Here is a 25,025-nt window from a genome sequence, read left to right as displayed (position 1 = left end):
CATGACTTGTGATTTTCAGTTAAAATGTCCTTTTGGTTCTCCCCCCTCTGGGCCCTACCTGTACCTTGCTGTCACACTCTCTGGGGCCGGTCTTCTGTTATAAATGAAAGGTTAGGAGGGTGACCAGGAAGATGCCTTCTTCTCCTGGAATTTTGCTCTGCATCCTGGGTCCTTGGCAAGAATCTGGGATAGGGATAAGATTAATACAAAGGTAGGAAAATGTTTCAAATAAGGTAACAGGGGCCAGGGATATAGCTCAATGGTAAAGCACTTGACTAGCATGTGTATGGTCTTAATTTCAATCCCCAGAACCTAAAAAAAGAAAGAAAGAAAAGAAACATGGGAAATCACAATTTAGAATTGAGCATCAAGAATTTTCATCTAATAATAAAACTGAGGAGGGAATATGGGGGGGGGGAACTCTCTCTCAAAATAGGTAGATAGAATGTCCTCTACAAAGGAATTGTTTGGAGCCAGAATACCAGCCCATGAAAATTCCAATTGCCTATATTATGACTTGAAAACTATAGTTGTAATAAAAAGAAAACAACCAAATAATGAAAGTATCTGTACTTTGATGAAAACAAAATTTGGTAGATTTGAAATAGTCTTTCATTTATTCAAAACTTCTTAAGGCAAAAATAGCTAAGGGAAAGTAACTATGAGAGGGTGGTTTGAGGAGACTTGAACAGTATTAGGTGAGAATTATTCAGGTCTTGGCTATGTCCTCATGATCCTCAGAATGCATAGCTTTTTCTAGATGTCTTATGTCAGCCATGGCCCTTTGTTGAACAATCTAGATCCAGTGCCACATTTTCTCCAGAAAAAAATGAAGAAAAAGTAGGAAAACATATTTCCCCCGAGGTAACTAGGCAAGAACTGGTTGAAACAAAATATTGAAAGTTCAATATGAAGAGACCTCAGAAATGAATCTGAAATAATCTTCCCATGTACATATATGAAAACGACACAGTCAATCCCACCATCATGTATATCCATAAGAATGGGATCCTAACTAGAATAAGATATATTTCATGCTTATATATTTATATCAAAATGGATTCTGCTGTATAACTAAAAAGAATGAATAAATAAGTTTTTTAAAAAAGAAATCTATGAGTCCAGCTTGCAAGTTTTGCAAACAAGGCCCAGAGAGGAAAGATTTGACCAAAGGAGCAAACCTGGCCAATGACAGGGCAAGATTGGAACTGAGTCATTGCTTCTGAAGCTAGTGCTGTTTTTATTCTGAATTCCTCCCCTTTTTTGTGTTTTCTTGTTTCCTTACAAAAAGTAACCCTTCTCATTATTAAAATATTTGGAAAACATACAAATTATGAGGCAAAAAGTTCCTGTAATCCCATCTCCCAAACAACTATTATCTCCATTGTGTTATATTCCTGTAACTCTTTCTCTATGTTTAAGTCATGGAATTTTCTCATGTTATTAAAAAGTCATAAGTAGTATTTAATAGCTGCACCAATGTATCATTGTATGAATTTAACCTAATTAAATCATTCCCTTAATTTTGCAAACTTAAGCTATTTATACTTCTTTACAATTACAATAGCAGTAAAAGAAGCATTTTTGTGCATATAACTTTTGTGTTGCTTGAATTACTTTTTTAAAAACAGATGAATGGAATTAGAATTACTAGGTCACAGGACACTGAATATTTTATAACTTCATAGAGCATTAAAATGTCTATAATGCTAAATACATTATTATCAAATTGCCTTCTAGAAAGTCTCAACCTGTGGTGTAAGTTTAAGCCCTACAGTACCGTTGTGCCTTTTCTTTTTCTTTTCTTGTACTCATTGATGAAACAGGATGAGGGAAATAGTAGGTATATTGTATGTATGAGCAGATGCTGGAAAATGTAGCTCTCATTGGACTAAAGCTCTTCGTGCTCCAGGAGATAAGAGAGAGCAGGGGAAACATTTCATATCTATGGGATGCTGATCAGTTTCCAAGGAAACATAAAATTTTAAAGGATTTTCTTAATCAAGGAATTTTTTCAGGGTTTGAAGGCTGTAGAATATACCTAGGAATTCTGTTGATGTCTAGCCAATTATCAGCTTAATTCTTAACAGGGTTTAATAATGTCCCTTTCAGGAAAGGACCTTGGGAAAATACTTGTGGTGCATCAGGATTATATAGTTAAATTGCTAAATATAGTCTCATCACTCTAATTATTTTACCCCATCATCCTTGGGATTATACTACATAGGATAGAATTTAATGGTAGTAATTCTTAAACATCTTTAAGTTACAAGTTCCTTTGAGAAGAGAGAGAGAGAGAGAGAGAGAGAGAGAGAGAGAGAGAGAGAGAGAGAGCGCACACGCATGCCATCTCTCCCCCAAGGTTCATTTACTTTCAAAACTCTACATAAGAAGAACTAATACCAATACTTTTCAAGCTATTTCAGGAAATAGAAAAAGAGGGAGAACTTCCAAATTCATTCTACGAGGCCAACATCACCCTGATTCCTAAAACAGACAAAGACACTTCAAAGAAAAAAAACTACAGACCAATATCTCTAATTAACATAGTTACAAAAATCCTCAATAAAATTCTGGCAAATCAGATACAGAAACATATCTAAAAGATTGTGCATCATGATCAAGTAGGATTCATCCCTGGGATGCAAGCCTGGTTCAATATACAGAAATCAATAAATGTTATTCACCACATCAATAGACTTAAAGATAAAAACCATATGATCGTCTCGATAGATTCAGAAAAAGCATTCAACAAAGTACAGCATCCCTTTATGTTCAAAACTCTAGAAAAACTAGGGATAACAGGAACATATCTCAATATTGTAAAAGCTATCTATGCTAAGCCTCAGGCTGCATCATTCTGAATGGAGAAAAATTGAAGGCATTCCCTCTAAAATCTGGAACAGGACAGGGATGCCCTCTCTCACCACTTCTGTTCAACATAGTTCTCAAAACACTGGCCAGAGCAATTAGACAGACGAAAGAAATTAAAGGCATAAAAATAGGAAAAGAAGAACTTAAATTATCACTATTTGCAGATGACATGATTCTATACCTAGCAGACCCAAAAGGGTCTACAAAGAAACTACTAGAGCTAATAAATGAATTCAGCAAAGTGGCAGGATATAAAATCAACACGCATAAATCAAAGGCATTCCTATATATCAGCGACAAATCTTCAGAAATGGAAATGAGGACAACCACCCCATTCACAATATCCTCAAAAAAAAAAATACTTGGGAATCAACCTAACAAAAGAAGTGAAAGACTTATACAATGAAAACTACAGAACCCTAAAGAGAGAAATAGAAGATCTTAGAAGATGGAAAAATATACCCTGTTCATGGATAGGCAGAATTAACATTATCAAAATGGCAATATTACAAAAAGTTCTCTATAGGTTTAATGCAATGCCAATAAAAAATCCCAACAGCATTTCTTGTAGAAATAGATAAAGCAATCATGAAATTCATATGGAAAAATAAAATACCCAGAATAGCAAAAACAATTCTAAGTAGGAAAGGTGAATCAGGCGGTATAGCAATACCAGACTTCAAGCTATACTACAGAGCAATAGTAACAAACAGCATGGTACTGGTACCAAAACAGGCGAGTTGACCAATGGTACAGAATAGAGGACACAGAGACCAATCCACAAAATTACAACTATCTTATATTTGATAAAGGTGCTAAAAGCATGCAATGGAGGAATGATAGCATCTTCAACAAATGGTGCTGGGAAAACTGGAAATCCATATGCAACAAAATGAAACTGAATCCCTTTCTTTTGCCATGCACGAAAGTTAACTCAAAATGGATCAAGGAGCTTGATATCAAATCAGAGACTCTGCGTCTGATAGAAGAAAAAGTTGGCTCTGATCTACATATTGTGGGGTCAGGCTCCAAATTCCTCAATAGGACACCCATAGCACAAGAGTTAATAACAAGAATCAACAAATGGGACTTACTCAAACTAAAAAGATTTTTCTCAGCAAGAGAAACAGAAACAATAAGAGAGGTAAATAGGGAGCCTACATCCTGGGAACAAATTTTTACCCCTCACACTTCAATTAGAGCCCTAATATCCAGAGTATACAAAGAACTCAAAAAAATTAGACAATAAGATAACAAATAACCCAATCAACAAATGGGCCAAGGACCTGAACAGACACTTCTCAGAGGAGGACATACAATCAATCAACAAGTACATGAAAAAATGCTCACCATCTCTAGAAGTCAGAGAAATGCAAATCAAAACCACCCTAAGATACCATCTCACTCCAGTAAGATTGGCAGCCATTCTGAAGTCAAACAACAACAAGTGCTGGCGAGGATGTGGAGAAAAGGGTACACTTGTACATTGCTGGTGGGACTGCAACTTGATGCGGCCAATTTGGAAAGCAGTATGGAGATTCCTTGGAAAGCTGGGAATGGAACCACCATTTGACCCAGCTATTCCCCTTCTTGGTCTATTCCCTAAAGACCTAAAAAGAGCATACTACAGGGATACTGCTACATCAATGTTCATAGCAGCACAATTCACAATAGCTAGACTGTGGAACCAACCTAGATGCCCTTCAATAGATGAATGGATAAAAAAAATGTGGCATTTATACACGATGGAGTATTACTCAGCACTAAAAAATGACAAAATCATGGCATTTGCAGGGAAATGGATGACATTAGAGCAGATTATGCTAAGTGAAGCTAGCCAATCCCTAAAAAACAAATGCCAAATGTCTTCTTTGATATAAGGAGAACAACTAAGAACAGAGCAGGGAGGAAGAGCATGAGAAGAAGATTAACATTAAACAGGGACGAGAGGTGGGAGGGAAAGGGAGAGAGAAGGGAAATTGCATGGAAATGGAAGGAGACCCTCATTGTTATACAAAATTACATATAAGAGGAAGTGAGGGGAAGGGGGAAAAAACAAGGGGGAGAAATGAATTACAGTAGATGGGGTAGAGAGAGAAGATGGGAGGGGAGGGGAGGGGAGGGGGGCATAGTAGAGGATAGGAAAGGCAGCAGAACACAACAGACACTAGTATGGCAATATGTAAAACAGTGGATGTGTAACCAATGTGATTCTGCAATCTGTATACAGGGTAAAAATGGGAGTTCATAACCCACTTGAATCAAATGTATGAAATATGATATGTCAAGAATTATGTAATGTTTTGAACAACCAATAATAAAAATTTTAAAAAACTCTACATATAATTTTCAGAAGATTTAAAAAGGAAATTTGAGGATTTGCTTATTCCTGTTTGATAAACTGAACATTTTGGTGCTTTAGACCATAACCTAAATTAAAGCTAATTTATTTTTCTTGATCTGTGGTTTTTGAAATATATACTCTCTCCTATACTGTGGTTATTTCCTTTTTAGACTATTTACAATACTTGAAATAGCTAAAATTTTAGTGGGGGAAAAAGTCTATTTAAAACATCTCTCTCCACTCTAAAAGGCTCCCCCCTAGTTTTTCCTACTTTTGCGTATAATACAGAAATCATTCCACCCTCTTCCTCTCTTAATCCTATGTGTGTCAAAAATCAATCATGGGGGCCAGAATTGTGGCTCAGTGGTAGAGCACTTGCCTAGCAATTTTGAGGCACTGGGTTCTATCTCAAGCACCACACTACAAAAGGGGGAGTGAGGCTAGAGTTATAGCTCAGTGGTAGTGCACTTGCCTCGAAAGTGTGAGGCACTGGGTTTGATCCTAGCACCGCATAAAGACAAATAAAGTCATTGAGTTCATAAACAACTATAAAAATATTTTTTTAAAAACTAAATAAACAAAATAAAAGTATTGTATTCATCTACAACTTTAAAAAAATCAATCATGGATGGTTGGAAACTCCATCCATCCTTCCATCCATTTAGCAGCATCCACTTAGGATTTACCAATCCCAATCTAATTCCTTAATGAGAAGAGATGAATAAGATCTTGTTTCTGTAGCTATGTAGATAAAGGAATTATGATATGATGTCACAAAAAATAATAGAAGTGTTTAAAAAGTGTGCCAGACACATAAAGAAGAGATTAGTTATGGCTTCTAAATAGTTAGAGAAGGTTCACAGGAGAAATGAATTGCAACCAAGACATTTATAACAAAAAGGAAGGACAATTTAATCAAAAAAAGCATATATGTAAAAGCACAGAAATGGGAGAAGGCCTGGCTTGTTTTCAAAACCACGAGTAGATCCATGATGTAAAGCAGAGGATATGAGGGGGAGTGGTAAGAGGTGCATTTGGAAGTGTAATTTAGGACCAGATTGTGAAAGTCTTTTAATGCCATGCTAAAACACATGGACTGCATTTTACTGGCAATGAGGAGATAAGAACAGTTCTAATCAGGGTAATGGTATGAGCCTATCTGATTTTTAGAAAGAGCATTCTGCCTTCAATATGGATGAAGAATTAGAGGAGCAACTGCATAAAGCCCACAAATTGAGCTCAACCAAATTTTATTACTGGTCATTGATTGGATTGTTGGGCCTAAAATCTCCCATTCACTCAAGATACTGGATTAAGATACCATGTCTCTGATTTGTTCAGGAAAGAGCAGACATGTCTGAAATCTAGTAATGATGTATCATTAATTGAGGAGCTATGATACAAATGTCCCCAGCCTAGGACTGCGGTATTAGCATATGAAGACTAAGAGCAGCTTTATTGTAGAGACAGAGAAGTAGATGCTAAGAGGCAGCATCTCAATAAAGAACATAGTGAAAAACTATCAAAATTCATCACAAACAACAATCACTTAAGTAGCTAACATATATCAGCTTGAACAAACAGCCTAGGAAATGGATATTAGTTTTAATAGTAGTACATTATTTTGCTTAGGAGGAAATAGACTCCAGTATATATAGTTACTTGTCCTTGTTTCTATACCTAATCAGTGTGTGAGTTAAGATTTAAACCCAAGTCTACATAGAAGGAAACAATGGGTTAGAGATAGTGGAATGGGAAAAACACAGGAGGTCTTACCAGAGGGAGGGTATCAAAGCAGAGGTTTGAAGCAGAATCTAGGAAGTGCTACAGCTTGTGAACAGGGTTCCAGAAGCTCAGGAATGGGTAAAATGCCAGGTTCCCACTTGAGGGGGAACACTGTCCCATGTGTGAGATCTAGGATCCAAGTTGAGTACACGGAGAGGTGTCAGCTAATGTTAGGCCAAGATTCTGTCTGCAGTGCCATGTCAGGCCACGTGCTTCCACCACCCCTGCAGAAGTGGGCAAGGAGCCTGGCCTGCTGCACTATTTGGTAATGACTATCCACCCTTACCCAACTCTTCTCATGCTTGCCCCAAACCTCTTTGTACTCATATTTAGATTATTGATTTAGCAGATTACAAAGCCTTGTTTCTAAAACAGTAGTTTGTTCTTAGAAGATCCATTGAAGCTCTATTCTGAATGCACATTGAGAATTGAATATTATTTTTATCCAATCTCAGTTTCTCATATGGAGAAAACATAGGTCTGTATGCAATCAAAAAGTGAAAAGAAAATCTAGAATAAGGTAGCTGGATATGCAAAATGAAAACCAGGAAAGCTTATTCAGACTCCTACCAAATTTCAGACTTATGGCAAAAAAAAAAACCTTGTGTGTTTGCATATACCGAGTCTTAACATTGTCTTGAAGCATTCAGACTAATGTGATCTAGTCCTATTGTTAACAGTACTGCTTTCATCCCTAAGGATCTTCACCTCATTCCTGTCTTCAGTCCCACCAATACATTTTTCTGTACCGAAAACTTAGCAGATTCCCAGCTACCCATTAACATTCATCCTTTCACATGGTAGATGCAGACTGACCTTAATAAAGCCCTCTGTATTTTTATCACATTATTTCCACATTTGTGCTCATTCATTCTTTTTTTAAAAATATTTTTTAGTAGTAGATGAACACAATATCTGCTTTTTTTGGGGGGTGTGGGAGGGTGGGTCGAGGGTATCAGGGATTAAACTCAGAGGTACTTAACCACTGAGCCACATTCCCAGCCCTATTTTGTATTTTATTTAGAGATCACCAGGAAGATCTTCTGAAACCCAGGTTTCTGAAAAAAATGAGGTGCTTCAAATCCAGGAGGAGTCTTTGAGTGGTGCTTCCTGGTTGGCCTGCTTCTTCATGGCTCCTCTGTTGTTGTCCAAGCAGGAGCCAGAGTTTTCTAGACCTGCCTGAGATATACTCATCTGCAGCTGGGAGGCTCTATCTACAAGGCAGTAAAAGTGAAGTGTTGTAAACACTTAGAGCCAATCAGCTCTATTATACAATAGAAGCCCTTGCTTGTTTTCTGCCCTCCAAGACTCTACTTTTGTCTGATGTGAGATAGCAGAGAGCATAGAGTACGTATGGAGGGTAAAGCAATATCTATTTTTAATTATTATTTTTAGTTTTTATTTTTACATATTTTACTAGTGTACTATAATTATGCATAATGGTGAGATTCATTGTTACATATGCATTCATGCACAGGATATAACAATATGTTTAGCCAACATCATTGCCCACTATTTCCCCTTTCCTTTCCTTCCTCCCACCCCCTGGTTTCTTTCCTCTACTGCTTTCCTGGCAATTTTCATAAGATTCCTCCCCCTTTCTTTTCCATTTTTCCTGTCTAGTTTCCACATATACAAGAGAAAACATATGACACTTGACTTTCTGAATTTGGCTTATTTTTAGCTAGATGAAATAAATGAATGAAAAGGAAAAATTAGAGGGGCACTAAGTTGGGATAGTACTAGTGATAGAACAATGTTCTCAAGTTCCATCCATTTCCTGAAAATGACATAATTTTATTCTTCTTTATGGCTTAGTAGAACTCCATTGTGTATATATATATATATATATATATATATATATACACACCACATTTTCTTTGTTATTCATCCATTGATAGACACCTAGCCTGGTTCCCTTGGGTATTGTGAATTGTGCTCTTTTAAACATGGGTATGCATCTATTACTATAGTAGAGTATTGTGTAAAACACAGGAAATCATAAAAATCCCTGGAGTAAACTAACAGTTAGTTCACCTGGGGAGTAGCTCAGCCTTGAACTGTCACTAACAGCTTACTCCAGCTTCTCTGCCCTAACTGTGCCTTCTTAGCAATAGGGGCTCACAGATCCCATATAGAGTGGGGACTCAAGAGAAGAAGTTTTGTTGAAATATATTCATCAGAAGTAAAAAAACATGCAAGGTTCTAAGTACAGTCTGAAAAAGAGTGTTCATTGTAGAAGTGGAGGGAGCACCACAGGATCTATAGAGAAATTCAGCATCACTATTAATATCTCAATTTAGTGCTCTTCTGGTTTTGCTTTTCATTCATTAATCCCCTCCAGCTATTTGATAATTCAGCATAAACTTATTCATTTTTATTATTGATATATAATACACCAAAGTCATTTGTAATTGTGGATCATGTCATTTCAGACCTATAGACACCAATATCTCCCCACAGCCTACCCCAGCCCAAGAGATTCTGACTTAATTCATCTGCAATATGTCCTGAAACTCAGGGTTATTTTGAAGCTCTCCAGAAGATTCTAAAGTGGAGCCAAGATTGAGAACTACTCTTTTAGCCAGGAAATGGGACCAGAGGTCCCTATGAATTATCTAAAATGTTACCTCAAAATGAGAGACCCTTCCTCAGGAATCAGTGACTAACCAGGAGTGAATTAGAAGGCTGGGGCTAATGGCAGAGCTCAGGCCCATGCTCTGGCTCATTCTGAAGGTAGAATCAAGCATATCAAAAACTGATACTTCAAGAGGAATCAGCTATCAATGCCTGAGACCACGGAAGTAATTTTGATATGAATCTTTGAGAGTGAGTAGTTATTTTCCAGGTGACAAACAATCCCTGGTGAAGAGAACGGCACACAGGCAACCTTAACATAGTACTCAGTGTGCTAGGTGGAGGGCAGTGCAACACCGGGGGCTGGAAGACCATTGCTGTTAGTAGTAGTGCAATAGATTAAAAAGACTTTTGTGCTTTTCTCCTCCAAGAATAGTAAAAGCTAGAGGGCTAGGAAAACTGAGGTTCAGTCCCTTGCATGCCTGAGGAAAAAGGCCCCAGAAATAGAGCAAGTAGTCAATGCCTCGAGAAAAGGAGCCCTAGGGAGTAGCTCCAGCTTGAGCTGTCACCTAAGGACACCAACTGCCCACACTTGGTTCTCCAGGGTCCCATTGTGGTAGTTGGTCCCCATTGGGACCAACTTCAAGATCATGCTGTATAAAATAAGCATTATTTTAAACTGCAGCTATTCAGTAAGGATAAAGGCTATTTGTTCATCCATGTTCTAGTGTTAGAGTGATGGATTACCAAAATTGCTGTTTATCAGGAAGAGCCTCAGCATTGCCCAGCTTCTCCCCTTTTGAGCTACTGTCTAGCCATTTTCCTCCTGTTCTGTACTAGAACCAATGTTTTACAACACTTACATAGCTCCAATGTGTGTTATTATGCTTGACTTACAACACCTTGACTTTGAATCATTCCTCAAAGAACCAAAAAAAATGGTTTTTAGACAATTTATGAAATAATTTTCATGGATACTTTCTAACCTATAAATGAGACCCCAGAAGACAATATCCAGAATTGAACATGTAGTGCTCATGGGATACAATTGGCAGAGTTAGGGAGAACTACCCAGTCTCAAGTTAAGCAGAAGCTCAGGATACCTGAGAGGTCAGAGATGACCAGACTTGGGAAAGGACTTGACCAGCCTTCCTCCATGTCAGAAGGCAGGACTTTTAATTATGAAGTTGGAATGGATGCTGTGACCCCAAAGAGTTCTAAATCCCCAAATCAAAATGCTTGGGGAACTAATTATATCAACCTGATAACATCATTTTACTAAAGAAGGAAAAGTATTTCAACAAGTATTGGAGAGAATTCTCTAGATGGCAAAAAACCATAGCCTTGTAGTCAGAGAGACTTCTGGATATGGCATCACTGATGAACAGCCTTCATATCAAAAAAGCATAGATGATATATTGCCAAGAAAGGACAAAAGGTAATGCAGGTAACTCAAAAGAAGAACCTTCCTTATGAAATTGCCTATGTGGTGCAGATTGACCTTGTAGTTGAAGAATACATTATTTTTTATTGTTTTTTATGTTCCTGGGGATTGAACCCAAAGGTGCTCTACCACTGAGCCATGTCCCCAGCCTTTTTTGTTTTTTATTTTGCTTAAGGACTCACCAAGTTACCCAGGCTGGCCCTGAATTTCCAATTCTCCTGCCTCAACCTCCCAAGCCACTGGGATTACAGGCATGCACAATTGTGCCTGAGAAGAGTACATTCTTTTTTATGGTCATTTGTATTTCTTTTTTAAATATTTTTTATTGATTTTATTTTTTAAATACATGACAGTGAAATGCATTATAATTCTTATTACACATATAGAGCACCATTTTTCTTATCTTTATATATTAAGTATGTTCACATCATGTATTTATCCTAATAGCTTCAAGATAATTTTCTCTGACACTGGAAACTTGAACTCTTATTTGTTTATCTCATTTATTAGTGACAGCTCCCTTAGTGTTGCCTACATTGTGTTCAATTTGCTGCTTATCTTATAAATTGGCCACATCATTTCTTCATGATTCCCTGGAGGTAATTAATGGTAACTTCAGTCTTTTGTATGTGGGGAGAAATGCAGAATATTGTCTGAGTGTTGAGAAGCTGGAGGAAACAAACAAATGAACAAGAACATATAGGAATAATATATATTTATATAGAGATCCAGCATTTTAAAATAGTCTGAATAGGCCAAGGATTTTATAGTGTGGAATATTTCATAGGCTTTCAAGGATGAAGGAAATTTGTTTTTAAACACTGACTATTTTAAAGACACCCTAGAGGTGCAGACTTTTTGCAGCACATGTTTCATGGCCCCTCCGGATCTGATGCTTTTTTCCATAACATTTGCTTTCCAAAAACGATTTCAGCATTGTGAAAACAGAACGCTGAATATTTCAGAGCTATAAGTCTTGCAGGAAACAGCCTGTCTTTGAGGTTAGATAAACAACTTTAAACTACTTCTGACATTTTATAGCTGTTTCAACAGAGTAAACATTTGTAGTTTTAAAAGATGTCGAAGAGCAGTAGTACGAAGAATCTTGTCTGACTTTCCTTTGGCCTTGTCAATTCTTTGACAGTGGTCACACATGTAATGATGCTTCTCTGTGTTGGGTCCCAGGGTCTGCTTCTCCTTTCAGTATTGGGACTTTTGTGTCCCTTTTGCATTAAAACCTTGCCATGTTCTGTTTTGATTTCTGAAATTCCAAGTATATGCAAAATATCACTAACTGTGCAAGCTCAGTCTCCTTCCCACGCTGCCTTACATTCATGTGTGATTGCCTCTGACCCCTGTCAGTTCCAGATTTTGCACATTCCAGAGCCTTCTGGACCTGACTCCTGACAGTTCTCTGGGGTTGCCCTGGCCTGAGCCCTCTTGTCCTTGGCTCTTGCATTAAATGGTCCTAGCTCTCTTTTGCCCTTCATCGATCCGGAAACAGAACTCAGCTCCTTGACTGGTTTCCATTCATAGTAAAACATCATTAATAACAAGCCAGCATTTGGAAATTAAGCAAGTGTGAAAATTCAGAGATCATGGCAAAGGTATCCAATCACCTAGGCTTTTCCTGCTCTCAATCCTTCTCGCCTCCACCTCTGATCCCTCAGATAGCTATAGGAATCCCACATACTTTTCTCCCTGTGTGCAGCTCTTGCCTGCAAAGACATGCTTCCAAATCTTCCAAGATGTTCTGAAGGGAAAGGTCTCACCTTCTTTAGAAAACAGCTGTAATTATATAGCTCAAAACAACTTCCCTGACCTTTGATTTGTTCTACTCAATTTACTTTAATAAGCCTCCTGTGTACACAACATTGCTCTGGGACTCCGGAGGTGAATCTGGCTGATTTTTGCCTGGGGCTTTGAACCAAGTCAGAGGCTCTTAGGTTGTCTTATTAGATTGCTGGAGAAGGAACCAGATTCCAGAGAGGAATCTCATTCTCTCTTATTCTCCTGAAAGCCAAGCAGCGGGAAAAGCTGATATTCAGCATTCCGGAAAAGCTATGATCCAAGCACCTAAAACAGTGCTGACACTCAGTGACCACAAAATATTTGCTGGATGGATGAATGCTTGATTACTTAGAAATGTCAGGAGCTTGGGAGTGAGTGGGTGGTCTAAGCAGACTTTATGTTGTCTCTATTGCTCAGTGATGTGAGGAAAGACATGGGGGATATAAAGCAACTAGAAAGTAATAGAGCATCAGAATAACTCAGGAACAAAATGGACCCATTAAAAATCATTTTGAGGAGTTTTGGTTTTTTGTTTTCAATTCTGTTGACCATTAAGGTCTACTGAGATGAAAGCCAGGCTCCTGGAGTACAGTGATCACATGACAATCTTCACCAACCTAGCTCTGCATTTCGAAACTATTGAATGGGGGTGCCTAAAGAGAACGGGTTCCTGACATAGGAACCAGTCCCATATATGTAGTTACATGGGGCTAAGGCATCTGGTGAGCTGAGCTCCAGAGAAGATTTGGAGGTCCCTCTTAAGCCAGGGGAAGCCAGCAGAGTCAGGCAACTCTGGGCTGCAGTTGCCAGAGCAGAGCAAACTTGAAGGACTGGATACTTTTTGATGACATCCTTCACTTGGGATTCTTGCTTTGATTTATCACAACACCTTAACCAGCCAGGAATGTAAATGTAGCAGAACATTTCCTGAGGCCTGGACAGCAGGTGAACCCCAGGACAGGCAGATCCTCCGTAGGGCTGAGAGCACTTGTAGTTCAACAAACTTTTACTGAGCATGCCCAACAGACAACTTCCAGAAAGATGGTATCCTATGCTGGTCATGACATAATGTTATAAATGTAGTTGTGTCAATGTGAGCAAGTGCAAGACTCACAAGGGGTATTTAACCAACTGAGTATCTCAGGGGACTTCCCACAAGGTATAAATACAGCCACAAATAGGAGAGTCACAAACTGAGAAATCAGAGCCAAAGATAGATGTCAGGCTGGGCATGCTTGTTGACAGCAGTGACTTAACTATACTGTGAGCTCTGTGGCAGGAGGGACATGGCAGTTGGTTGGAGTTAGAGCTAAGGGGTGCAGAACAGGGAATATCAGGCTCCATGCATCTATGGGCAGCCGGGGCCAGCAGAGGTCTCTAAGCACCTTATTCCTGCTGGCCTTGTATGAGGATAGTTTGGACATAGGGAACTCAGTAAAAAGTTGTTTCATCAAGATGAGAACTATGCTCAATGCTCCAGCACTGACTATTAAAAATAGAGAAAAGGGAAAAGTCCAAGACAGCTTTCAGAAATTATTTCTTTTTTTAACTTTATGGCAAATTAGACATGGAGAATGAAAAGTAGGTGAGGGCCAAGAATGGGTGTGAGACAGGATGACTGGAGTAAATGGGGCACTGTGATGATAAAAGGGAACAAGCATGGCGTTAGAGGACACAGATGGAATTGACTATGGATTTACAGAGTTTCAGACCCCTCAGGGAATGTTCATATCTGGGAGACTTGACCTCCAGGGAGAAGTTAATATTGGACAGGCAGACATGGGTGTTTTAAGAATTACCATTGTAGGGCTGGGGTTGTGGCTCAGTGGTAGAGCACTTGCCTAGCATGTGTGAGGCACTGGGTTTAATCTGCAGCACCACATAAAAATAAATTAATTAATAAAGATATTGTGTCCATCTATAATGAAAAACATTTTTAAAAAATATGTTTCTCTCAAGATTTTATAATGTTTCTCAAAGAGGGATGTTTCATTGTCTCTGTACAGCAAAGGACTTAAGATCTACCTGCATTTGTTTTCCAAAAGCTTCTTTGTGACAGCTCACCACTTGGAATTTCTCTCTTTGGCTCTTCCTCCATATTCCCCCAGCTTCAGCAGCATCTTTGCAATCACTCTCCCATTGTCCCAGCCAACTTCAAAATTCCTTCCCTTCCCCTTATAGAGCAATGCCTCTCACTCTGGCTCCTGTTCCTTAACATATACATAAACCTTTCAGGTGCACAGCAGACCCAGCACTTTGCTTTGACAGGATTCCCATAAACTTGCCAAAGAAAAGGTATAAAAAGTATAAATAGCCATTTTTCCTTTTATTTATTTTAAACCCATTTGCTCACTTATAGACAAAATACTAGATGGTATTTGTCACGTGGTTCTACGGCCCTGTTCTTAAAGAATTGCCTTTGTCATATTTGTTTTTGTTCCAAAGGTGTCCCTCAGCCTAATGTAACTTGGTTGAAGAGAGGAGGATCTCTGAGTGACAATATTTCCTTGCTTTTCAATGGATCCCTGTTGTTGCAGAATGTTTCCCTTGAAAATGAAGGAACCTATGTTTGCACAGCCACCAATGCTCTTGGAAAGGCAGTGGCAACATCTGTACTCCACTTGCTGGGTAAGTGTCAAATTCTGATTATTCTTTCAGGGCTTCCTGTAATACATACAAAACAGGGCCTGGTTTTTTGATGCTGGAGTTGAGTGAATGAGATGGTACTAAATAGTTTTAATCATTGCTGCCACTACTTACTTTAGAACAAGCACTAAATTCTAACACTTGTCATACTAATTCTTTCAGAAGGTTGTGACATTATTTTTGGTGTATTACAATTATACATAATAGTGGAATTCATTTTGCCATATTCATATATGCATATACCATAATTTGGTCTGTCTCAAAGTTCCTAGTTCCTCTCCTTTTATATTAGGATATGAACTCTTCAACCCAGAACCAAGAGCCCTCATTTCTTGCCTCTACATCTGTTTAACTTCTGATTCCTATTCTTGCTTGATTGTTTTTCAGTACTGGGGATTAAACCCAGGGGTACTCTACTACTATATCCCCTGGGCTATTTTGAGACAGTGTCTCACTAAAGTGCCGAGGCTGACCTTGAACTTGTGATTCTCCTGTCTCAATCTCCCCAATAGCTGGAACTATAGGCATGTGCCAGGGAACCCAGTTCTGATCCCTCTTCTAAGCTAACACTGAGCCCTGCTCCAGTCAATATGATTTTCAGTCTTGTGATCCAACACACATGTGTGCACACACACACACATGCATGCATTGACACACACACACACACACACCCCTCTTTAGGATACCAGGCATACTGCTGTACCAATAGGAAGTATCCTTCGATGCCATTCTCACATTGTCCCAATCTCCCTTATCCTGTAGACCAAATGAATTCCTACCTCCTTTGTGTCCTCTGATTTTGTTTGCCCTCTCCTTTCTCTGACCCCACCACTCCATTCCTCTTTAAGTACTAATACACCTACTCTACAGTTTTTCCTTCCTTTATCTCTGTTTCCTCAATTAAATTATAGGTCCCTCAAAGGTAGAGACCATATTTGATATTTCTTTGGCAATCATTAGGAAATAATAAAGTCACATGCCAATCTGTTGAGTCTTAAAATACCACACAGTTGGGTCAGTGTGTGATTTGGAGAAGGCCATCACAATGTGTCCCCAGCATAGGGTATTAAGTGAATTCCTCCCTTCTCTTGGGAGGAGGCTTTAAGTTGCTAGAGTTTTAGGGTCTAATAACTAACACACCCCTCTTTTCCTCTAACTTGGAATCAGTTAATCACAAAAGTTAATCAGATGGACACCAGAGATCATTTATTATTCCCTTCCATAATACCCCTAGTACCAAACACAAGTTTAAGTGTTAAAAATGTGTTTCAGGAATGTATGAAGTTGAATCATTGGAAGCACTAGTATAAAATTATAGAATTCATGTTTTTCTTTGTCAGTTAGAGGGGCCCAGAGATGTGAAGAGATGGGAGGTACTTGTGCCAGGAGTTAGAACAGCTGTCATGCACAGAGTGCTTTGATATTCATTAATTCTTTGGGAATTAGTACCATAGTACAGGGTGGAGGACAGTAATTTTTAATCTGGTTGCAGGTTTGAGGCTCATAGAGAGATTGAACTAGAGCCCAAATATGTAGCCTCTACTTTCAGTGTTCATTCTATCCCTCATGGGTTTTGAGCTATGATCCGAAAAGCAGTAGTGTACCTCTGTGATCTTCTAAACTCTTAGAACAGGAGAGTGTTGACAGGTTGGCTGGGCCAAAGCTGTCTGGTTCTTAAATAACTTCTCCATGCTCCCTGTGATTCCTTGTACGCTCCCAGCCTGATTCCATACTCACTCCTGAATTCAGTTCTGCCCTGCATTCCTCTTCTTTTAGAAATCTCCTCAAGCTAAGCAGCTTAGGATTTTGGCCACTTTTCTGAGGGGGTCAGGTCACAACACTCCTCTACTGTCCTGCTCTTATGCTTAAGCTTCATCACTTTACCAAAAGCCTGCACTCTTCTCCATGCACAGCCCCCTATAGAACATTGCCTGTTCTGCTCCCAAGACTCCTCTTGAGGGGAGGAGCTCTATCTGACCAATTTGCTTCCTTTTGTAATTCTCATGAAAATATTTTTTTTTTCCATCTTGCAAGTTAGGCTAGAAGCCCTGAAAGAACCCTGGAGATGCCAAATGTTAGCATAGTGGATATCTCTAATTAAACCTCCATAGCACTGTCCAAACCCACACTATGTACACCTCTAGGCCCAAGTGAGGCAGAGCATCCAGGAACACAGCATTCCATCAGGAAGGGCATACGTCCTATAGTTGTCTTTAAGAACACCCCAACTGGAATGAGACTGGGATAATTTCTCAAAGGTAAAAAGTGCTACTTTTTGTTTTCTTAGAAAGAAGACGGCCAGGAAGTAAAATTGTATTTCCCAAACAACAAAACAATCATGTTCTTCAGGCATCGAACACCAGAACCAACAGCAGTGACTCAACAGGAGAATCCCTGCCCCCAGGTCTGAGAATTGTGACTTTTTCAAGCTTTCCTGTTGGTGAGGCTTGTGTAGGAAAAGGATTTAGCTAAAAGACTCTCCATGTTTTTCACTTTTTAAAATGTAAAAATTATTCCTAGGCATTTGGCCAGCTTTTTTTCTGGCCCCTTAATTTTGGCGGTTTAGCTAATTGTTACCATATTGAAACATTTTTTAGAAAAATCTACTTCTGAGGAAGACCTACAGAATTCATATCCCTAATGTGCATCATTATCTGTGATAATGTAGATGTTGATTTTCCAGTTGCAAAAATATAGCCAACTCAGTAAATATTAATAGATGGAAAGTCTGTTAAAATTTCTGGAATCAATTCTTCCATTCTCCTCTTTTCACAAAAATTTTTCCCCATACATATCAATTTTTTTTTGCAAATCAGTGCATGATCAGAGAACTTAATATAAGTATTGTAAGCTTGCAGATTCTTCAGAGTGCCAAGGGCATAAAATAGAATTAAGAAAATCAGAGATACTAGAATCATGTTAAAACATTAGTGATTATTTCAGCTTTTTGTAGCTCAAAAGTCAGGAAATAACAGAGGAACATGCAGAAGCTACTTTAAAGCTCATGTTTTATTCTATCAGTCATACATGAACAATAGCAGCTTGTCATTTCCATATTATGTAAGATATTTTGTTAGTATGTTATAGTAACAAATAATAGCGGGGTTCATTTTGATGTTTTCATACATGCGTATAATCTGCTCCATTTCGATTTCCATGTGTTAAATTTGAGTAATACCTCTGATTGGCAAACTGTACCAGGTAGAATATAACTCTTCAGGGAGGGATTCTGGGGCATGTAATTTCTAGGCTTTCATCTCCTGAGATGCAAGGGAGAAGGTGAAAGAGGAAAACAGTATTAAGCTACCCATCAACAACTCATCACATGTTACTTAGGATATCATTATCTAGAGGTATTGATATGACATAGTTCTCTTCTTTCAGACACAATACTATCATTATTATATGCTCGATTATTCATTTGACATTCAGTAATATTTGCTGAGTGCTTATTCTTCCCAGAACTGAGGATACAGAGATAACCTAGTTTGGGGGAAGCTCCCAGTCTAACAGGGAGGAAGTCATGTAAACATATTTTAAAGCAGCATTTTAAAATGCCATAATAGAAGGATGACCAAAAAACAGGGCACTAAAGGAGGATCCCGATCTCTTTCTGGAGAAGTCAACTAAGTCTTCATGTAGGTCATGTTGTTTGTTCTGGGACAAGAGAGGGAATTTTAGAGAAACAAGGATGTGCAAAGGCACAGAGAAGATGCACATGTTGTGGAATGTAAAGATCAAAAGAAGAACTCCCATAGGGCTGGGGTTGTGGCTCAGCGGTAGAGCGCTTGCCTACCACAGGTGGGACCTGGGTTCGATCCTCAGCACCACATAAAAATAAAGGCATTGTGTTGTGTCCATCTACACCTAAATAAATAAATAAATATTTAAAAAATGAATAGCTCCCTCAAATCAATTCAAAATGGATAAAGCTAAATATTCATGAGGCTGAAGCTACTGGTGAAGGACAAACCTTTATAATAGTCAAATTTGGTTTATTGGGACTACTACATCAATCTACCACCTCCTACCCTCCCCCACACACATGCATGCACAGATGTATGCACACACACATGTACATGTTATGGAATATACCAGCCCCTCAATGGATCCTTAACTTAACACTTCCAAGAGACTAAATTTATGAGTTTAACATAAAATGACTAATATCTAACAAGTTATGACCTAGTGTTGAATAGGACAGGGTTTATGGGCTTGCCATTCCAGTAGGAGAGATGGACAAGAAACAAGTTAACAGATACATAAATGTTAGATATTTCTCTGTGATAAATATTTCAAAGGGAAAAACATTAAATGATGAGATGTACAGTGCTTGTAGGTAGTCACTTTAGTAAAGGCAGTATGTCAGGCCTTCTGAGTAGGTGATATGTGAGCCCAGACCCAATGATGAGATGGACCAATCCACACTGAAAGGTGAAGAAGGAGTATTTCTGGAACAGGGCAGAGTGAGTGCTCAGTCTGTAAAATGAGAGTAAGCCTAACATGCTACTGTAGTGTCAAGGAACAGAAATAAGATTCATGTTACTAGGGCACTGTCAGAAAAGAGAAGGATGTGACATGAAGTTAGAGGTTCACTGAGAACCACATCAATCATGAATTTGAGGGTCAAGGCAAAGACTCAAGAGCTATTCCAAAAATGTGGGAGGCTAATGAAGAATCTTATATGAGCAGCACATGGATCCTTCTCAAAAATAGACCATATATTATGCCATAGGGCAACCCTCAGTAAATATAAAGGAGTGGAAATACCATGCATTTTATCTGATCATAATGGAATGAAACTGGAAATCAATGATAAAAGAAGGAAGGAAAAATCCTACATCACATGGAAAATGAACAATATGTTACTGAATGATCAATGGGTTACAGAAGACATAAAGGAGGAAATCAAAAAATTCTTAGAGATAAATGAAAATACAGACACAACATATAGGAATCTACGGGACACAATGAAAGCAGTTTTAAGAGGGAAATTCATCGCCTGGAGGTCATTCCTCAAAAAAAGAAAAAGCCAACAAATAAATGAGCTCACACTTCATCTCAAAGCCCTAGAAAAGGAAGAGCAAAACAACAACAAATATAGTAGAAGGCAAGAAATAATTAAAATCAGAGCGGAAATCAATGAAATTGAAACAAAAGAAACTATTGAAAAAATTAACAAAACTAAAAGTTGGTTCTTTGAAAAAATAAATAAGATCGACAGACCTTTAGCCATGCTAACGAAGAGAAAAAGAGAGAGAACTCAAATTACTAACATACGGGATGAAAAAGGCAATATCACAACAGATGCTACAGAAATACAGAAGACAATTAGAAATTATTTTGAAAACTTATATTCCAATAAAATAGAAGATAGTGAAGACATCGATAAATTTCTTAAGTCATATGATTTGCCCAGACTGAGTCAGGAGGATACACACAATTTGAACAGACCAATATCAATGGATGAAATTGAAGAAGCAATCAAAAGACTACCAACCAAGAAAAGCCCAGGACCGGATGGATATACAGCGGAGTTTTACAAAACCTTTAAAGAAGAATTAATACCAATACTTTTCAAGTTATTTCAGGAAATAGAAAAAGGGGGAGCTCTTCCAAATTCATTCTATGAGGCCAACATCACCCTGATTCTAAAACCAGACAAAGATACCTCAAAGAAAGAAAACTACAGACCAATATCTCTAATGAACCTAGATGCAAAAATCCTCAATAAAATTCTGGCGATTCGGATTCAAAAACATATCAAAAAAATTGTGCACCATGATCAAGTAGGATTCATCCCTGGTATGCAAGGCTGGTTCAATATACGGAAATCAATAAATGTTATTCACCACATCAATAGACTTAAAAATAAGAACCACATGATCATCTCGATAGATGCGGAAAAAGCATTCGACAAAGTACAGCATCCCTTTATGTTCAAAACTCTCAAAAAACTAGGGATAACAGGAACATACCTCAACATTGTAAAAGCAATCTATGCTAAGCCTAAGGCTAGCATCATTCTGAATGGAGAAAAATTGAAGGCATCTCCTCTAAAATCTGGAACAAGACAGGGATGCCCTCTCTCACCACTTCTATTCAATATAGTTCTCGAAACACTGGCCAGAGCAATTAGACAGACGAAAGAAATTAAAGGCATAAAAATAGGAAAAGAAGAACTTAAATTATCACTATTTGCAGATGACATGATTCTATACCTAGCAGACCCAAAAGGGTCTACAAAGAAACTACTAGAACTAATAAATGAATTCAGCAAAGTGGCAGGATATAAAATCAACACGCATAAATCAAAGGCATTTCTGTATATCAGCGACAAAACTTCTGAAACGGAAATGATGAAAAACACTCCATTCACAATATCCTCAAAAAAAATAAAATACTTGGGAATCAACCTAACAAAAGAGGTGAAAGATTTATACAATGAGAACTACAGAACCCTAAAGAGAGAAGTAGAAGAAGATCTTAAAAGATGGAAAAATATACCATGTTCATGGATAGGCAGAACTAACATTATCAAAGTGGCGATATTACCAAAAGTTCTCTATAGGTTTAATGCAATGCCAATCAAAATCCCAATGGCATTTCTTGAAGAAATAGAGAAAGCAATCATGAAATTCATATGGAAAAATAAAAGACCCAGAATAGCAAAAGCAATTCTAAGCAGGAAGTGTGAATCAGGCGGTATAGCAATAACAGATTTCAAAATATATTACAGAGCAATAGTGACAAAACAGCATGGTACTGGTACCAAAACAGGCGCGTAGACCAATGGTATAGAATAGAGGACACAGAGACTATTCCACAAAGTTACAACTATCTTATATTTGATAAAGGGGCTAAAAGCATGCAATGGAGGAAGGATAGCATCTTCAACAAATGGTGTTGGGAAAACTGGAAATCCATATGCAACAAAATGAAATTGAATCCCTTTCTCTCGCCATGCACAAAAGTTAACTCAAAATGGATCAAGGAGCTTGATATCAAATCAGAGACTCTGCGTCTGATAGAAGAAGAAGTTGTCTCTGATCTACATATTGTGGGGTCAGGCTCCAAATTCCTTAATAGGACACCCATAGCACAAGAGTTAATAACAAGAATCAACAAATGGGACTTACTCGAACTAAGAAGTTTTTTCTCAGCAAGAGAAACAATAAGAGAGGTAAATAGGGAGCCTACATCCTGGGAACAAATTTTTACTCCTCACACTTCAGATAGAGCTCTAATATCCAGAGTATACAAAGAACTCAAAAAATTAGACAATAAGATAACAAATAACCCAATCAATAAATGGGCCAAGGACCTGAACAGACACTTCTCAGAGGAGGATATACAATCAATCAACAAGTACATGAAAAAATGCTCACCATCTCTAGCAGTCAGAGAAATGCAAATCAAAACCACCCTAAGATAACATCTCACTCCAGTAAGATTGGCAGCCACTATGAAGTCAAACAACAACAAGTGCTGGCGAGGATGTGGAGAAAAGGGTACACTTGTACATTGCTGGTGGGACTGCAAATTGGTGCAGCCAATTTGGAAAGCAGTATGGAGATTCCTGGGAAAGCTGGGAATGGAACCACCATTGGACCCTGCTATTGCCCTTCTCGGACTATTCCCTGAAGACCTTAAAAGAGCATGCTACAGGGATACTGCCACATCGATGTTCATAGCAGCACAATTCACAATAGCAAGACTGTGGAACCAACCCAGATACCCTTCAATAGATGAATGGATAAAAAAATGTGGCATTTATACACCATGGAATATTATGCAGCACTTAAAAAAATGACAAAATCATGGAATTTGCAGGGAAATGGGTGGCACTAGAGCAGATTATGCTTAATGAAGCTAGCCAATCCCTAAAAAACAAATATCAAATGTCTTCTTTGATATAATGAGAACAACTATGAACATGAGATGGGAGGGAAAGGGAGAGAAAAGGGAAATTGCATGGAAATGAAGGGAGACCCTCATTGCTATACAAAATTACATATAAGAGGTTGTGAGGGGAATGGGAAAATAAACAAGGAGAGAAATGAATTACAGTAGATGGGGTAGAGAGAGAAGATGGGAGGGGAGGGGAGGGGGGATAGTAGGGGATAGGAAAGGTAGCAGAATACAATAATTACTAATAGGGCATTATGTAAAATTGTGGATGTGTAACCGACGTGATTCTGCAATCTGCATTTGGGGTAAAATTGGGAGTTCATAACCCTCTTCAATCTAATGTATGAAATACGATATGTCAAGAGCTTTGTAATATTGTGAACAACCAATAAAAAAAAGAAAAAAAGAATCTTATATGGAAATGTATGATGTGATCTACTTTTCAAAGGTGTTTGGGTCAAAAATCATTAACCATAAAACAAAAAATTCTCAAAATTGGACTTCATCAAAATTTTAAATATCTTATCAAAGACACCATTAAGCATATGAATAGAAGCCAGGTACAATGGTACATGTTTGTATTGTGAACTAAAAGAATATGAATAGATAAACCAAAATCTAGAAGTAATATTTTGGCAGAACGTATTTCTGATGAAGAACTTCTATCTAGAATATATAAAAAAACTCCTACAAGTTAACAGTGAACACCCTCACTCACTCCTAAAACAGTGGGTAAAAGACTTGAACAGATATATCATAAAAGAAGGGATACTGATGGCATCAGGGGAGTAAAGATTAAAATCACAATGAGGTAAAATTTCACACCCACTAGAGTAGTTAGAAACAGACTGACAATACCAAATTTTGGTAAGAATATAAAAGCAACTGAAACTCTCGTTTACTTAGTGTGTAAAATGACAAGACCACTTTGGGAAACCTGTGTAGTTTGTAATAAAGTTAAGCATACACCTACCCTGGACCTAGAAATTCCACTCCCAAGTGTTTACCCAAGAAAAATGATAACATACTCACAAAAAGACTTATACAATAATGTTCAGCCTTATTCACAATAGCCCTACACAGGACAATGAATTTTTTAAAAAACTAACAGAATTATTCAGTAGTAAAAGAGAATGAACTGCTGATATGCACAATGATAGAGTGAATTTCAGAAAATATTATACTAAGTGAAAGAAGCCAAATACAAAAGAGTAAATATTGCATGAAGTCTAGGAATATGTAAATCCAGTGTGTACTGATTAAAAATGAGCCTGGGAGGGAGGGAGTTGATTAGAAAGAAACAAAAGGGAGCTTTAGGGGGTGATAAAAATATTATATACCTTTCTTTAGATCACAGTTATATAAGTTTACAAAGTTTTGAAAATTTACAAAACTGCACATTTGAGACCTAAGCATTTCATTGTACATGAATTAAACTTCAGTAAAAAACACACAATTTTAAAAAACACAATGTGTCCTGCCTTGAACTGTTAAGGTTTCTTTGTAAAATGTGAGATAATAGAAAAAAATCCAGAGTCAGACGCATGTGGGTTCCAGTGACAGACCTTGGGCAGGTTCCTTAGCTTCATTCAAGTTCCACTTCTGCAAATAAAAATATCTACTTCACAGGATGACCAGAAAGATTGATTATAA

The 25,025-nt window shown here is 38.0% G+C and overlaps 1 protein-coding gene across 1 annotated transcript in view; it reads left to right on the top strand.

The window, feature by feature from the left end:
- Window positions 1-25,025, top strand: part of Adamtsl3 (ADAMTS like 3) — a 320,152-nt gene that overhangs the window by 277,320 nt on the left and 17,807 nt on the right. Inside the window, exons 24-25 of the mRNA XM_005320199.5 lie at window positions 15,261-15,443; window positions 17,749-17,865. Of these exons, the coding sequence (XP_005320256.1) occupies window positions 15,261-15,443; window positions 17,749-17,865 (300 nt within the window). The remainder of the gene's footprint in view (window positions 1-15,260; window positions 15,444-17,748; window positions 17,866-25,025) is intronic.

This window comes from Ictidomys tridecemlineatus, chromosome 5 (assembly GCF_052094955.1).
Source record: "Ictidomys tridecemlineatus isolate mIctTri1 chromosome 5, mIctTri1.hap1, whole genome shotgun sequence".
Classification (NCBI taxonomy): domain Eukaryota; kingdom Metazoa; phylum Chordata; class Mammalia; order Rodentia; family Sciuridae; genus Ictidomys; species Ictidomys tridecemlineatus.
The sequence above is the reverse complement of the archived record's forward strand: the minus strand, read 5'-3'. Positions and strand labels throughout refer to the sequence as shown.